Source organism: Thunnus albacares, chromosome 4, assembly GCF_914725855.1.
Source record: "Thunnus albacares chromosome 4, fThuAlb1.1, whole genome shotgun sequence".
NCBI classification, from domain to species: domain Eukaryota; kingdom Metazoa; phylum Chordata; class Actinopteri; order Scombriformes; family Scombridae; genus Thunnus; species Thunnus albacares.
In genome coordinates this window covers 16,567,398-16,583,715 of record NC_058109.1, presented here as the reverse complement: position 1 = coordinate 16,583,715, position 16,318 = coordinate 16,567,398, and the positions used below count along the sequence as shown (strand labels likewise).

The window sequence follows — 16,318 nt, the reverse complement described above, 5'->3', positions numbered from 1 at the left end:
GAAGCTGAGATGTGTTCTCAGTTGATATTGTTGTTGTTTGAATAATGACAGCAGGTGTGGTTACGTTGGAATTGGTAGATAGTGTAAATCCAGTTGAGGGAATTACTGAACTTGAAGCTGATGATGCAGTTGTTGTTGTCTGTGCTACTGGTGAGGTTGAGTTAGTCATTGAATCTTTCTGAGTTGATGCTGTTTGCTCAGACATTCCAGTTGTTTCTGTATTCTGAAGGGTTGATGGTTGTGAAACAGTTGTAGATGTGGATGATGGTGATGATCTAATAGATTCACTTGTTACAGTGACTGGCATACTCTGTGTTGAGGAAGAAGGTCCGGGAGATGTTTGAGTGAAATGACTAATCAATGGAGTGACTGTAGATGGTAAATTAGATGAAACCTTGGAAATTGTCGGGAAATTGATATTTGATGTGGAATAATCAGTGTTGATAGAGGCTGTAACTTCATTTGTGGTAATAGTTGAGGTAGATGCTGTTGATTCAGTTGTTCCTGTAGGTGGCGGTGTTGTCACAGATGTAGACTGCAGCTCTGTGGGAGAGTACAGTATTGTGGATGATTCCTGGATTGTTTGCGTAAGCAGAGTTGTGTTTGTATGAGTACTTATTGAAGGGAATAAGGAGGGTGAATTGGGTGAAACCTCTGTATTTGTGGGGAAAGTGCTTGTTGTTGTGGAATGATCAATGTTGACAGTGGCTGTAATTTCGTTTGTGGTGAGTGTTGAGGTTGATGCTGATGATTCAGTTGTCCCTGTGGGTGTTGTTGTCGTAACAAATGTAGACTGTGGCTCTGTGGGTGAGGACATTATTGTTGTAGATGATTCCTGGCTGGTTGGTGGTAGCTGAGTTGTATTTGTGTGATTGCTTATTGGAGGGAATGTGAAAGTTGAACTGGGTGATGTCTTGGTACTTGTCAGGTTGTGGACCGTTGTGAAAATGTCAGTTGCAGTAGTTTTTCTAACTCCGCCTGTAATGACTGTTGAAGTTGATAGCATAGATTCAGTTCTTCCTGTAGGTGTCACCGTCGTGACAGATGAAGATGGTCGCTCTGTAGGTGAGGACAAGATTTTTGTAGATGATTCCTGGCTGGTTGGTGGTAGCTGAGTTGTGTTTGTGTGAGTGCCTATTGTAGGGGATAAAGAGGGTGGATTGGGCGAAACCCCTGTATTTGTGCGGGAACTGATAGTTGTGGAATGATCAGTGTTGGCAGTTTGAGGAACTTCATTTGTGGTGACTGTTTGTTTTATTTCAGTTGTTCCTGTGGGTCCCACCGTTGTAAAAAATGTAGATTGTGGCTCTGCAGGGGAGGATGTTTTGGTTGTAGATCTTTCCTGGCTGCTTACCGAAAGCTGAGTTGTATCCGGATTTGTTGGTGTTTCAGATTTGAGTCCAGGAGATGTTTGACTAAAATGAGTGGTTAAAGGAGGTAGTGTGGAGGGTGAACTGGGTGAAAGCTCTGCATTTGTTGATAAATTGATGGTTCTTGTGGAATGATCAATGTTAGTAGCTTTAGTAATTTCATTTGTGGTGAGTCTTGAGGTTGACAGCATTGATTCAGTTGTTCCTGTGGGTGTCGCCATTGTGACAGGTGTAGACGGTGGCTCTGTGGTTGAGGACATTATTGTTGTAGATGATTTCTGGCTGCTTGGCGGAATCTGAGTTGTGTTCGTGTGAGTTCCTATTGTAGGGGATAAAGAGGGTGAATTGGGCAAAACCTCTGTATTTGTGGGAGAACTGAACATTGTGGAGTGATCAGGGTTGGTAGCTTTAGTAACTTCATTTGTGGTGAGTGTTGAGGTTGACAGCATTGATTCAGTTGTTCCTGTGGGTGTCGCCATTGTCAGAGATGTAGACTGTGGCTCTGTGGGTGAGGATATTTTTGTTGTAGAGAATTCCTGGCCGGTTGTTGGAAGCTGAGTTGTGTTTGTGTGCGTGCTTATTGTAGGGGATAAAGAGGGTGAATTGGGCGAAACCTCTGTATTTGTGGGGGAACTGAAAGTTGTGGTATGATCAGTGTTGGTAATTTTGGTAACTTCATTTGTGGTGAGTGCTGAGGTTGACACCATTGATTCAGTTGTTCTTATGGGTGTTGCCATTGTCACAGATGTAGATTGTGACTCAGTGGGTGAGGACATTATTGTTGTAGATGATAACTGGCTGCTTGGTGGAAGCTGAGTTGTGTTTGTGTGAGTGCTGGTTGTTGGGATTCTGGAAGGTAAACTGGTTGATACCTCTGTACTTGTCGGGAAATTCCTAGGTGTTGTAGAATGATCAGTGTTGATAGTTGCTGTAACTCCAATTGTGGTGAGTACTGAGGATGATGCTGATGATTCAGATGTTCCTGTGGGTATCACTGTCGTAACAGATGTAGACTGTGGCTCTGTGGTTGAGAACATTATTGTTGTTGATGATTCTTGACTTGTTAGCAGAATCTGAGTTGTGTTCATATGAGTGCTTATTGGAGGGAATGTGGAGGATGAACTGGGTGAAACCTCTGTATTTGTGGGGGAACTGACAGTTGTGGAATGATCAGAGTTGGTACTCTTGGTAACTTCATTTATGAAGAGAGTTGAGGTTGACACCTTTGATTCAGTTGTTCCTGTGGGTGTCACCGTGGTAAAAGATGTAGACTGTGGCTCTGCAGGGGAGGATACTTTTGTTGAAGATGTTTCCTGGCTGCTTAGCAAAAGCTGAGTTGTATCTGGATTAGTTGGTGTTTCGGATTTGAGTCCAGGAGATGTTTGACTAAAATCAGTGGTTAAAGGCAGGGACGTGGAGGGTGAACTGGTTGAAACCTCTGTATTTGTTGGTAAATTGGTGGCTCTTGTGGAATGATCAGTGTTGGTAGTTTTACTAAGCTCATTTGTGGTGAGTGTTGAGGTTGACACCACTGATTCAGTTGTTCCTGTGGGTGTCACCGTTGTCACAGATGTAGACTGTGGCTCTGTGGGGGAGGACATTTTTGTTGTAGATGATTCCTGGCTGGTTGGTGGTAGCTGAGATGTGTTTGTGTGATTGCTCATGGGAGGGAATGTGGAAGTTGAACCGGGTGATACCTCAGTACTTGTCAGGTTATTGATAGTCGTGACAATGTCAGTTGCTGTAGTTTTTCTAACTCCACTTGTGGTGACTGTTGAGGTTGACACCATTGATTCAGTTGTTCTTATGGGTGTTGCCATTGTCACAGATGTAGACTGTGGCTCTGTGGTTGAGAACATTATTGTTGTTGATGATTCTTGACTTGTTAGCAGAATCTGAGTTGTGTTCATATGAGTGCTTATTGGAGGGAATGTGGAGGATGAACTGGGTGAAACCTCTGTATTTGTGGGGGAACTGACAGTTGTGGAATGATCAGAGTTGGTACTCTTGGTAACTTCATTTGTGAAGAGAATTGAGGTTGACACCTTTGATTCAGTTGTTCCTGTGGGTGTCACCGTGGTAAAAGATGTAGACTGTGGCTCTGCAGGGGAGGATACTTTTGTTGAAGATGTTTCCTGGCTGCTTAGCAAAAGCTGAGTTGTATCTGGATTAGTTGGTGTTTCGGATTTGAGTCCAGGAGATGTTTGACTAAAATCAGTGGTTAAAGGCAGGGACGTGGAGGGTGAACTGGGTGAAACCTCTGTATTTGTTGGTAAATTGGTGGCTCTTGTGGAATGATCAGTGTTGGTAGTTTTACTAAGCTCATTTGTGGTGAGTGTTGAGGTTGACACCACTGATTCAGTTGTTCCTGTGGGTGTCACCGTTGTCACAGATGTAGACTGTGGCTCTGTGGGGGAGGACATTTTTGTTGTAGATGATTCCTGGCTGGTTGGTGGTAGCTGAGATGTGTTTGTGTGATTGCTCATGGGAGGGAATGTGGAAGTTGAACCGGGTGATACCTCAGTACTTGTCAGGTTATTGATAGTCGTGACAATGTCAGTTGCTGTAGTTTTTCTAACTCCACTTGTGGTGACTGTTGAGGTTGACACCATTGATTCAGTTGTTCTTATGGGTGTTGCCATTGTCACAGATGTAGATTGTGACTCAGTGGGTGAGGACATTATTGTTGTAGATGATAACTGGCTGCTTGGTGGAAGCTGAGTTGTGTTTGTGTGAGTGCTGGTTGTTGGGATTCTGGAAGGTAAACTGGTTGATACCTCTGTACTTGTCGGGAAATTCCTAGGTGTTGTAGAATGATCAGTGTTGATAGTTGCTGTAACTCCAATTGTGGTGAGTACTGAGGATGATGCTGATGATTCAGATGTTCCTGTGGGTATCACTGTCGTAACAGATGTAGACTGTGGCTCTGTGGTTGAGAACATTATTGTTGTTGATGATTCTTGACTTGTTAGCAGAATCTGAGTTGTGTTCATATGAGTGCTTATTGGAGGGAATGTGGAGGATGAACTGGGTGAAACCTCTGTATTTGTGGGGGAACTGACAGTTGTGGAATGATCAGAGTTGGTACTCTTGGTAACTTCATTTGTGAAGAGAGTTGAGGTTGACACCTTTGATTCAGTTGTTCCTGTGGGTGTCACTGTGGTAAAAGATGTAGACTGTGGCTCTGCAGGGGAGGATACTTTTGTTGAAGATGTTTCCTGGCTGCTTAGCAAAAGCTGAGTTGTATCTGGATTAGTTGGTGTTTCGGATTTGAGTCCAGGAGATGTTTGACTAAAATCAGTGGTTAAAGGCAGGGACGTGGAGGGTGAACTGGGTGAAACCTCTGTATTTGTTGGTAAATTGGTGGCTCTTGTGGAATGATCAGTGTTGGTAGTTTTACTAAGCTCATTTGTGGTGAGTGTTGAGGTTGACACCACTGATTCAGTTGTTCCTGTGGGTGTCACCGTTGTCACAGATGTAGACTGTGGCTCTGTGGGGGAGGACATTTTTGTTGTAGATGATTCCTGGCTGGTTGGTGGTAGCTGAGATGTGTTTGTGTGATTGCTCATGGGAGGGAATGTGGAAGTTGAACCGGGTGATACCTCAGTACTTGTCAGGTTATTGATAGTCGTGACAATGTCAGTTGCTGTAGTTTTTCTAACTCCACTTGTGGTGACTGTTGAGGTTGACACCATTGATTCAGTTGTTCTTATGGGTGTTGCCATTGTCACAGATGTAGACTGTGGCTCTGTGGTTGAGAACATTATTGTTGTTGATGATTCTTGACTTGTTAGCAGAATCTGAGTTGTGTTCATATGAGTGCTTATTGGAGGGAATGTGGAGGATGAACTGGGTGAAACCTCTGTATTTGTGGGGGAACTGACAGTTGTGGAATGATCAGAGTTGGTACTCTTGGTAACTTCATTTGTGAAGAGAGTTGAGGTTGACACCTTTGATTCAGTTGTTCCTGTGGGTGTCACCATGGTAAAAGATGTAGACTGTGGCTCTGCAGGGGAGGATACTTTTGTTGAAGATGTTTCCTGGCTGCTTAGCAAAAGCTGAGTTGTATCTGGATTAGTTGGTGTTTCGGATTTGAGTCCAGGAGATGTTTGACTAAAATCAGTGGTTAAAGGCAGGGACGTGGAGGGTGAACTGGGTGAAACCTCTGTATTTGTTGGTAAATTGGTGGCTCTTGTGGAATGATCAGTGTTGGTAGTTTTACTAAGCTCATTTGTGGTGAGTGTTGAGGTTGACACCACTGATTCAGTTGTTCCTGTGGGTGTCACCGTTGTCACAGATGTAGACTGTGGCTCTGTGGGGGAGGACATTTTTGTTGTAGATGATTCCTGGCTGGTTGGTGGTAGCTGAGATGTGTTTGTGTGATTGCTCATGGGAGGGAATGTGGAAGTTGAACCGGGTGATACCTCAGTACTTGTCAGGTTATTGATAGTCGTGACAATGTCAGTTGCTGTAGTTTTTCTAACTCCACTTGTGGTGACTGTTGAGGTTGACACCACTGATTCAGTTGTTCCTGTGGGTGTCACCGTTGTCACAGATGTAGACTGTGGCTCTGTGGGGGAGGACATTTTTGTTGTAGATGATTCCTGGCTGGTTGGTGGTAGCTGAGATGTGTTTGTGTGATTGCTCATGGGAGGGAATGTGGAAGTTGAACCGGGTGATACCTCAGTACTTGTCAGGTTATTGATAGTCGTGACAATGTCAGTTGCTGTAGTTTTTCTAACTCCACTTGTGGTGACTGTTGAGGTTGACACCATTGATTCAGTTGTTCTTATGGGTGTTGCCATTGTCACAGATGTAGATTGTGACTCAGTGGGTGAGGACATTATTGTTGTAGATGATAACTGGCTGCTTGGTGGAAGCTGAGTTGTGTTTGTGTGAGTGCTGGTTGTTGGGATTCTGGAAGGTAAACTGGTTGATACCTCTGTACTTGTCGGGAAATTCCTAGGTGTTGTAGAATGATCAGTGTTGATAGTTGCTGTAACTCCAATTGTGGTGAGTACTGAGGATGATGCTGATGATTCAGATGTTCCTGTGGGTATCACTGTCGTAACAGATGTAGACTGTGGCTCTGTGGTTGAGAACATTATTGTTGTTGATGATTCTTGACTTGTTAGCAGAATCTGAGTTGTGTTCATATGAGTGCTTATTGGAGGGAATGTGGAGGATGAACTGGGTGAAACCTCTGTATTTGTGGGGGAACTGACAGTTGTGGAATGATCAGAGTTGGTACTCTTGGTAACTTCATTTATGAAGAGAGTTGAGGTTGACACCTTTGATTCAGTTGTTCCTGTGGGTGTCACCGTGGTAAAAGATGTAGACTGTGGCTCTGCAGGGGAGGATACTTTTGTTGAAGATGTTTCCTGGCTGCTTAGCAAAAGCTGAGTTGTATCTGGATTAGTTGGTGTTTCGGATTTGAGTCCAGGAGATGTTTGACTAAAATCAGTGGTTAAAGGCAGGGACGTGGAGGGTGAACTGGGTGAAACCTCTGTATTTGTTGGTAAATTGGTGGCTCTTGTGGAATGATCAGTGTTGGTAGTTTTACTAAGCTCATTTGTGGTGAGTGTTGAGGTTGACACCACTGATTCAGTTGTTCCTGTGGGTGTCACCGTTGTCACAGATGTAGACTGTGGCTCTGTGGGGGAGGACATTTTTGTTGTAGATGATTCCTGGCTGGTTGGTGGTAGCTGAGATGTGTTTGTGTGATTGCTCATGGGAGGGAATGTGGAAGTTGAACCGGGTGATACCTCAGTACTTGTCAGGTTATTGATAGTCGTGACAATGTCAGTTGCTGTAGTTTTTCTAACTCCACTTGTGGTGACTGTTGAGGTTGACACCATTGATTCAGTTGTTCTTATGGGTGTTGCCATTGTCACAGATGTAGACTGTGGCTCTGTGGTTGAGAACATTATTGTTGTTGATGATTCTTGACTTGTTAGCAGAATCTGAGTTGTGTTCATATGAGTGCTTATTGGAGGGAATGTGGAGGATGAACTGGGTGAAACCTCTGTATTTGTGGGGGAACTGACAGTTGTGGAATGATCAGAGTTGGTACTCTTGGTAACTTCATTTGTGAAGAGAATTGAGGTTGACACCTTTGATTCAGTTGTTCCTGTGGGTGTCACCGTGGTAAAAGATGTAGACTGTGGCTCTGCAGGGGAGGATACTTTTGTTGAAGATGTTTCCTGGCTGCTTAGCAAAAGCTGAGTTGTATCTGGATTAGTTGGTGTTTCGGATTTGAGTCCAGGAGATGTTTGACTAAAATCAGTGGTTAAAGGCAGGGACGTGGAGGGTGAACTGGGTGAAACCTCTGTATTTGTTGGTAAATTGGTGGCTCTTGTGGAATGATCAGTGTTGGTAGTTTTACTAAGCTCATTTGTGGTGAGTGTTGAGGTTGACACCACTGATTCAGTTGTTCCTGTGGGTGTCACCGTTGTCACAGATGTAGACTGTGGCTCTGTGGGGGAGGACATTTTTGTTGTAGATGATTCCTGGCTGGTTGGTGGTAGCTGAGATGTGTTTGTGTGATTGCTCATGGGAGGGAATGTGGAAGTTGAACCGGGTGATACCTCAGTACTTGTCAGGTTATTGATAGTCGTGACAATGTCAGTTGCTGTAGTTTTTCTAACTCCACTTGTGGTGACTGTTGAGGTTGACACCATTGATTCAGTTGTTCTTATGGGTGTTGCCATTGTCACAGATGTAGATTGTGACTCAGTGGGTGAGGACATTATTGTTGTAGATGATAACTGGCTGCTTGGTGGAAGCTGAGTTGTGTTTGTGTGAGTGCTGGTTGTTGGGATTCTGGAAGGTAAACTGGTTGATACCTCTGTACTTGTCGGGAAATTCCTAGGTGTTGTAGAATGATCAGTGTTGATAGTTGCTGTAACTCCAATTGTGGTGAGTACTGAGGATGATGCTGATGATTCAGATGTTCCTGTGGGTATCACTGTCGTAACAGATGTAGACTGTGGCTCTGTGGTTGAGAACATTATTGTTGTTGATGATTCTTGACTTGTTAGCAGAATCTGAGTTGTGTTCATATGAGTGCTTATTGGAGGGAATGTGGAGGATGAACTGGGTGAAACCTCTGTATTTGTGGGGGAACTGACAGTTGTGGAATGATCAGAGTTGGTACTCTTGGTAACTTCATTTATGAAGAGAGTTGAGGTTGACACCTTTGATTCAGTTGTTCCTGTGGGTGTCACCGTGGTAAAAGATGTAGACTGTGGCTCTGCAGGGGAGGATACTTTTGTTGAAGATGTTTCCTGGCTGCTTAGCAAAAGCTGAGTTGTATCTGGATTAGTTGGTGTTTCGGATTTGAGTCCAGGAGATGTTTGACTAAAATCAGTGGTTAAAGGCAGGGACGTGGAGGGTGAACTGGGTGAAACCTCTGTATTTGTTGGTAAATTGGTGGCTCTTGTGGAATGATCAGTGTTGGTAGTTTTACTAAGCTCATTTGTGGTGAGTGTTGAGGTTGACACCACTGATTCAGTTGTTCCTGTGGGTGTCACCGTTGTCACAGATGTAGACTGTGGCTCTGTGGGGGAGGACATTTTTGTTGTAGATGATTCCTGGCTGGTTGGTGGTAGCTGAGATGTGTTTGTGTGATTGCTCATGGGAGGGAATGTGGAAGTTGAACCGGGTGATACCTCAGTACTTGTCAGGTTATTGATAGTTGTGACAATGTCAGTTGCTGTAGTTTTTCTAACTCCACTTGTGGTGACTGTTGAGGTTGACACCATTGATTCAGTTGTTCTTATGGGTGTTGCCATTGTCACAGATGTAGATTGTGACTCAGTGGGTGAGGACATTATTGTTGTAGATGATAACTGGCTGCTTGGTGGAAGCTGAGTTGTGTTTGTGTGAGTGCTGGTTGTTGGGATTCTGGAAGGTAAACTGGTTGATACCTCTGTACTTGTCGGGAAATTCCTAGGTGTTGTAGAATGATCAGTGTTGATAGTTGCTGTAACTCCAATTGTGGTGAGTACTGAGGATGATGCTGATGATTCAGATGTTCCTGTGGGTATCACTGTCGTAACAGATGTAGACTGTGGCTCTGTGGTTGAGAACTCACACTGTGGGCCATAAAACTGCTCCAGGCTAGACTCGTAACACCTATGTCGAAAGGCCACAAAAGTGAAGTACGTTGACAAAATTATTATTATGAACAAGCATATTAGATGTATCTAAGCTCTTTGCAATTAAAATAAAGTAAAAAGTGGATGGTTGGGCTTACCTGCAAATGGACCCTGTGTAAATGTCATTAAGACAATCTCCATGATGATGACAGTAATCAGGGTTTGTTTTGCATGGTCCAACACACTGCCACTGACCATTACTAATCACGGCAGTGTAATCAACAAACCGACTGCAGTTAACAAAAGGCTTCAAGTCTGTGATATCTGATTGATAAAAAAAATGTTACGTATTAATCATTTTGTAGGAGTATCATCACACAAAAATAGAAATTTTGACAAATTGAATAAACACTAATATAAGCAATATGAGAAATACACATTCAGCGTTGACATATATTCACTTACTTTTAATCTCAGGTGACTGGAAGGTGAGTCCATTTAACTGCACACTGGCATTATTAAATGCCCGAGAAATCTTATTGAGGTTATTTGTGTCATTCAAGATGTTGGTCAACACCCCATCTAGTTTGGTGTTGACATAGTGGATTTGTGTTTCATTGTTCAGATAGTTGTACTCTGCTACGCTCTCTGCAACAACAGATCCTGGTCTACAATAGGTAAATAGAAATATATTACCAAATGAAAACAATTTCTACTTGGATAAAAAGTACTCATTTAAATAATTTTATCAGTAAAGTTTAATAAAAACCTACATTAAATTGATGATTTGTACTTTTTTAAAGGCCAGTGGATCAGCTTCTTTGCACAGGGCTTCGAGCTGGAAATGAGAACATGACAGATGTGACATTTGCTATTATTGCCCGGTAAATAATTATTAGTTAGTGGTTATAAGACAGAGGTAAATATGCTGAAGTGAGATCACTTATTGTGCAAAAATCATTAAATCATGCCACAATAAAATATGCCTTACCTCCTTTCTTAATTTGTTGATGAATGTCAAGGACTCAGGTGAGTTTAAATTTGTATAAGCATCCACAAAAGTGATGTCGATTTTCATTGTAACATTTACCCGTCGAGTTGGTATTGCTCCGGAATCTGGAAAAAAAAACAACAGATGACACCCTTATATTAATATTGCAATAACATGATATATACATTTCAGTAACATTTTACATTCAATGTGGTGAGAAATATCACTTCCAACAGAAAATAAATTTGAAATTAACATATTGCTAAGAGCTTAAAACTTATCTCTGTGTTCAAAAGTTATTTTCATCTTATATATTATTATGAAGAACTGTAGTTGGGAAGAAAAAGTCTCACCAATATTAGGGTGGGTGTTGTTCTGTCCAAAAACACAGGAATCTCCATAGACTGATTCTTGACAATGGCAGTGACATCTGCCTAGTGTCGTGTTGAATATACACTCTCCCCCGTTACACTGACAGTCCTCATCTCTGCACTGAGGAGTTGTAGATGGTGTTGTCACAGTGACAGTGGCATTTGAGAGAGGGATAATGGTAGATGTTTTAACTGTGTTTGAGCTGATGATTTCTGCTGATGTCAAAGCCTTTGAAGTTTGTGTCATTGGTAAAGATGTTTGTGGATTGCTACTTGTTTTTCCATTAGTTGTCTCTTCACTTGTGGATACAGCAGTAGGTTTTGTCAAAGGTGTTGTGTTCGAGGAGACTGTAGAAGGTGTATGACTTGTAACTGAAGAATTTGATTGTGGTCTGACAGTAGGTGTAGGTGGAAAAGAAGTTTGTGTCATGACATTAGTTGTCTGTGTGGTGTGCTTGGAAGCCGTGGACAGCGATGAGGTGAACTCAGTTGGCAGATGTGACTCTGTTGATAAAGTTGTTGTTGTAGGTGTAACTGTATTTGTTGATGTAGAAAGTGCTTGTTTGGTTGTCAACAGTGTGGTAATTGGAGAGATTGTAGAGGTTGCACTTGATGTTCCCTGACTGTCAATTGGAAGCCGAGTTGTGTTCTCAGTTGATATTGTTGTTGTTTGAATAATGACAGCAGGTGTGGTTATGTTGGAATTGGTAGATAGTGTAAATCCAGTTGAGGGAATTACTGAACTTGAAGCTGATGATGCAGTTGTTGTTGTCTGTGCTACTGGTGAGGTTGAGTTAGTCATTGAATCTTTCTGAGTTGATGCTGTTTGCTCAGACATTCCAGTTGTTTCTGTATTCTGAAGGGTTGATGGTTGTGAAACAGTTGTAGATGTGGATGATGGTGATGATCTAATAGATTCGCTTGTTACAGTGACTGGCATACTCTGTGTTGAGGAAGAAGGTCCGGGAGATGTTTGAGTGAAATGACTAATCAATGGAGTGACTGTAGATGGTAAATTAGATGAAACCTTGGAAATTGTCGGGAAATTGATATTTGATGTGGAATAATCAGTGTTGATAGAGGCTGTAACTTCATTTGTGGTAATAGTTGAGGTAGATGCTGTTGATTCAGTTGTTCCTGTAGGTGGCGGTGTTGTCACAGATGTAGACTGCAGCTCTGTGGGAGAGTACAGTATTGTGGATGATTCCTGGATTGTTTGCGTAAGCAGAGTTGTGTTTGTATGAGTACTTATTGAAGGGAATAAGGAGGGTGAATTGGGTGAAACCTCTGTATTTGTGGGGAAAGTGCTTGTTGTTGTGGAATGATCAATGTTGACAGTGGCTGTAATTTCGTTTGTGGTGAGTGTTGAGGTTGATGCTGATGATTCAGTTGTCCCTGTGGGTGTTGTTGTCGTAACAAATGTAGACTGTGGCTCTGTGGGTGAGGACATTATTGTTGTAGATGATTCCTGGATGGTTGGTGGTGGCTGAGTTGTATTTGTGTGATTGCTTATTGGAGGGAATGTGAAGGTTGAACTGGGCGATGTCTTGGTACTTGTCAGGTTATTGACCGTTGTGAAAATGTCAGTTGCAGTAGTTTTTCTAACTCCGCCTGTAATGACTGTTGAAGTTGATAGCATAGATTCAGTTCTTCCTGTAGGTGTCACCGTTGTGACAGATGAAGACGGTCGCTCTATAGGTGAGGACAAGATTTTTGTAGATGATTCCTGGCTGGTTGGTGGTAGCTGAGTTGTGTTTGTGTGAGTGCCTATTGTAGGGGATAAAGAGGGTGGATTGGGCGAAACCCCTGTATTTGTGCGGGAACTGATAGTTGTGGAATGATCAGTGTTGGCAGTTTGAGGAACTTCATTTGTGGTGACTATTTGTTTTGTTTCAGTTGTTCCTGTGGGTCCCACCGTTGTAAAAAATGTAGATTGTGGCTCTGCAGGGGAGGACATTTTGGTTGTAGATCTTTCCTGGCTGCTTACCGAAAGCTGAGTTGTATCCGGATTTGTTGGTGTTTCAGATTTGAGTCCAGGAGATGTTTGACTAAAATGAGTGGTTAAAGGAGGTAGTGTGGAGGGTGAACTGGGTGAAAGCTCTGCATTTGTTGGTAAATTGATGGTTCTTGTGGAATGATCAACGTTGGTAGCTTTAGTAATTTCATTTGTGGTGAGTCTTGAGGTTGACAGCATTGATTCAGTTGTTCCTGTGGGTGTCGCCATTGTGACAGGTGTAGACGGTGGCTCTGTGGTTGAGGACATTATTGTTGTAGATGATTTCTGGCTGCTTGGCGGAATCTGAGTTGTGTTCGTGTGAGTTCCTATTGTAGGGGATAAAGAGGGTGAATTGGGCGAAACCTCTGTATTTGTGGGGGAACTGAAAGTTGTGGTATGATCAGTGTTGGTAATTTTGGTAACTTCATTTGTGGTGAGTGCTGAGGTTGACAACATTGATTCAGTTGTTCCTGTGGGTGTCACCATTGTCACAGATGTAGACTGTGGCTCTGTGGGGGAGGACATTTTGGTTGCCGAAGATTCCTGGCTGGTTGGTGGTAGCTGAGATGTGTTTGTGTGATTGCTCATGGGAGGGAATGTGGACGTTGAACCGGGTGATACCTCAGTACTTGTCAGGTTATTGATAGTCGTGACAATGTCAGTTGCTGTAGTTTTTCTAACTCCACTTGTGGTGACTGTTGAGGTTGACACCATTGATTCAGTTGTTCTTATGGGTGTTGCCATTGTCACAGATGTAGATTGTGACTCAGTGGGTGAGGACGTTGTTGTAGATGATAACTGGCTGCTTGGAGGAAGCTGAGTTGTGTTTGTGTGAGTGCTGGTTGTTGGGATTCTGGAAGGTAAACTGGTTGATACCTCTGTACTTGTCGGGAAATTCCTAGGTGTTGTAGAATGATCAGTGTTGATAGTTGCTGTAACTCCAATTGTGGTGAGTACTGAGGATGATGCTGATGATTCAGATGTTCCTGTGGGTATCACTGTCGTAACAGATGTAGACTGTGGCTCTGTGGTTGAGAACATTATTGTTGTTGATGATTCTTGACTTGTTAGCAGAATCTGAGTTGTGTTCATATGAGTGCTTATTGGAGGGAATGTGGACGATGAACTGGGTGAAACCTCTGTATTTGTGGGGGAACTGACAGTTGTGGAATGATCAGAGTTGGTACTCTTGGTAACTTCATTTGTGGTGAGAGTTGAGGTTGACACCTTTGATTCAGTTGTTCCTGTGGGTGTCACAGTGGTAAAAGATGTAGACTGTGGCTCTGCAGGGGAGGACACTTTTGTTGAAGATGTTTCCTGGCTGCTTAGCAAAAGCTGAGTTGTATCTGGATTAGTTGGTGTTTCGGATTTGAGTCCAGGAGATGTTTGACTAAAATCAGTGGTTAAAGGCAGGGACGTGGAGGGTGAACTGGGTGAAACCTCTGTATTTGTTGGTAAATTGGTGGCTCTTGTGGAATGATCAGTGTTGGTAGTTTTACTAAGCTCATTTGTGGTGAGTGTTGCGGTTGACACCACTGATTCAGTTGTTCTTGTGGGTGTCGCCATTGTCACAGATGTAGAATGTGGCTCTGTAGGGGAGGACATTTTTGTTGTAGATGATTCCTGGCTGGTTGGTGGTAGCTGAGATGTGTTTGTGTGATTGCTCATGGGAGGGAATGTGGAAGTTGAACCGGGTGATACCTCAGTACTTGTCAGGTTATTGATAGTCGTGACAATGTCAGTTGCTGTAGTTTTTCTAACTCCACTTGTGGTGACTGTTGAGGTTGACACCATTGATTCAGTTGTTCTTATGGGTGTTGCCATTGTCATAGATGTAGATTGTGACTCAGTGGGTGAGGACATTATTGTTGTAGATGATAACTGGCTGCTTGGTGGAAGCTGAGTTGTGTTTGTGTGAGTGCTGGTTGTTGGGATTCTGGAAGGTAAACTGGTTGATACCTCTGTACTTGTCGGGAAATTCCTAGGTGTTGTAGAATGATCAGTGTTGATAGTTGCTGTACCTCCAATTGTGGTGAGTACTGAGGATGATGCTGATGATTCAGATGTTCCTGTGGGTATCACTGTCGTAACAGATGTAGACTGTGGCTCTGTGGTTGAGAACATTATTGTTGTTGATGATTCTTGGCTTGTTAGGAGAATCTGAGTTGTGTTCATATGAGTGCTTATTGGAGGGAATGTGGAGGATGAACTGGGTGAAACCTCTGTATTTGTGGGGGAACTGACAGTTGTGGAATGATCAGAGTTGGTACTCTTGGTAACTTCATTTGTGAAGAGAGTTGAGGTTGACACCTTTGATTCAGTTGTTCCTGTGGGTGTCACCGTGGTAAAAGATGTAGACTGTGGCTCTGCAGGGGAGGACACTTTTGTTGAAGATGTTTCCTGGCTGCTTAGCAAAAGCTGAGTTGTATCTGGATTAGTTGGTGTTTCGGATTTGAGTCCAGGAGATGTTTGACTAAAATCAGTGGTTAAAGGCAGGGAAGTGGAGGGTGAACTGGGTGAAACCTCTGTATTTGTTGGTAAATTGGTGGCTCTTGTGGAATGATCAGTGTTGGTAGTTTTACTAAGCTCATTTGTGGTGAGTGTTGTGGTTGACACCACTGATTCAGTTGTTCCTGTGGGTGTCACCATTGTCACAGATGTAGATTGTGACTCAGTGGGTGAGGACATTATTGTTGTAGATGATAACTGGCTGCTTGGTGGAAGCTGAGTTGTGTTTGTGTGAGTGCTGGTTGTTGGGATTCTGGAAGGTAAACTGGTTGATACCTCTGTACTTGTCGGGAAATTCCTAGGTGTTGTAGAATGATTAGTGTTGATAGTTGCTGTAACTCCAATTGTGGTGAGTACTGAGGATGATGCTGATGATTCAGATGTTCCTGTGGGTATCACTGTCGTAACAGATGTAGACTGTGGCTCTGTGGTTGAGAACATTATTGTTGTTGATGATTCTTGGCTTGTTAGCGGAATCTGAGTTGTGTTCATATGAGTGCTTATTGGAGGGAATGTGGAGGATGAACTGGGTGAAACCTCTGTATTTGTGGGGGAACTGAACGTTGTGGTACGATCAGTGTTGGTACTTTTAGTAACTTCATTTGTGGTGAGTGTTGAGGTTGACACCATTGATTCAGTTGTTCCTGTGGGTGTCACAGTGGTAAAAGATGTAGACTGTGGCTCTGCAGGGGAGGACACTTTTGTTGAAGATGTTTCCTGGCTGCTTAGCAAAAGCTGAGTTGTATCTGGATTAGTTGGTGTTTCGGATTTGAGTCCAGGAGATGTTTGACTAAAATCAGTGGTTAAAGGCAGGGACGTGGAGGGTGAACTGGGTGAAACCTCTGTATTTGTTGGTAAATTGGTGGCTCTTGTGGAATGATCAGTGTTGGTAGTTTTACTAAGCTCATTTGTGGTGAGTGTTGCGGTTGACACCACTGATTCAGTTGTTCTTGTGGGTGTCGCCATTGTCACAGATGTAGAAT

The 16,318-nt window shown here is 43.0% G+C and overlaps 2 protein-coding genes across 2 annotated transcripts; both read right to left on the bottom strand.

Annotated features, from left to right (window-relative positions):
- Positions 1–1,565: 1,565 nt before the first annotated feature.
- Positions 1,566–6,627, bottom strand: LOC122980588 (uncharacterized protein PB18E9.04c-like). The gene is made up of 2 exons (XM_044348723.1): positions 5,255–6,627; positions 1,566–1,745 (listed from the first exon to the last, which is right to left on the bottom strand). The coding sequence occupies exons 1-2, from the start codon at positions 6,524–6,526 to the stop codon at positions 1,566–1,568; spliced, it is 1,452 nt and encodes a 483-aa protein (XP_044204658.1). The 5' UTR covers positions 6,527–6,627.
- A 2,558-nt stretch (positions 6,628–9,185) lies between these two features.
- On the bottom strand, positions 9,186–11,513 carry LOC122980583 (mucin-3B-like). Its single transcript, XM_044348719.1, has 7 exons — positions 10,814–11,513; positions 10,461–10,585; positions 10,243–10,307; positions 9,935–10,137; positions 9,628–9,793; positions 9,422–9,506; positions 9,186–9,320 (listed from the first exon to the last, which is right to left on the bottom strand). Exons 1-7 carry the CDS (start codon positions 11,259–11,261, stop codon positions 9,186–9,188), a joined length of 1,227 nt encoding a protein of 408 aa, XP_044204654.1. The 5' UTR covers positions 11,262–11,513.
- Between the last annotated feature and the right edge of the window lie 4,805 nt (positions 11,514–16,318).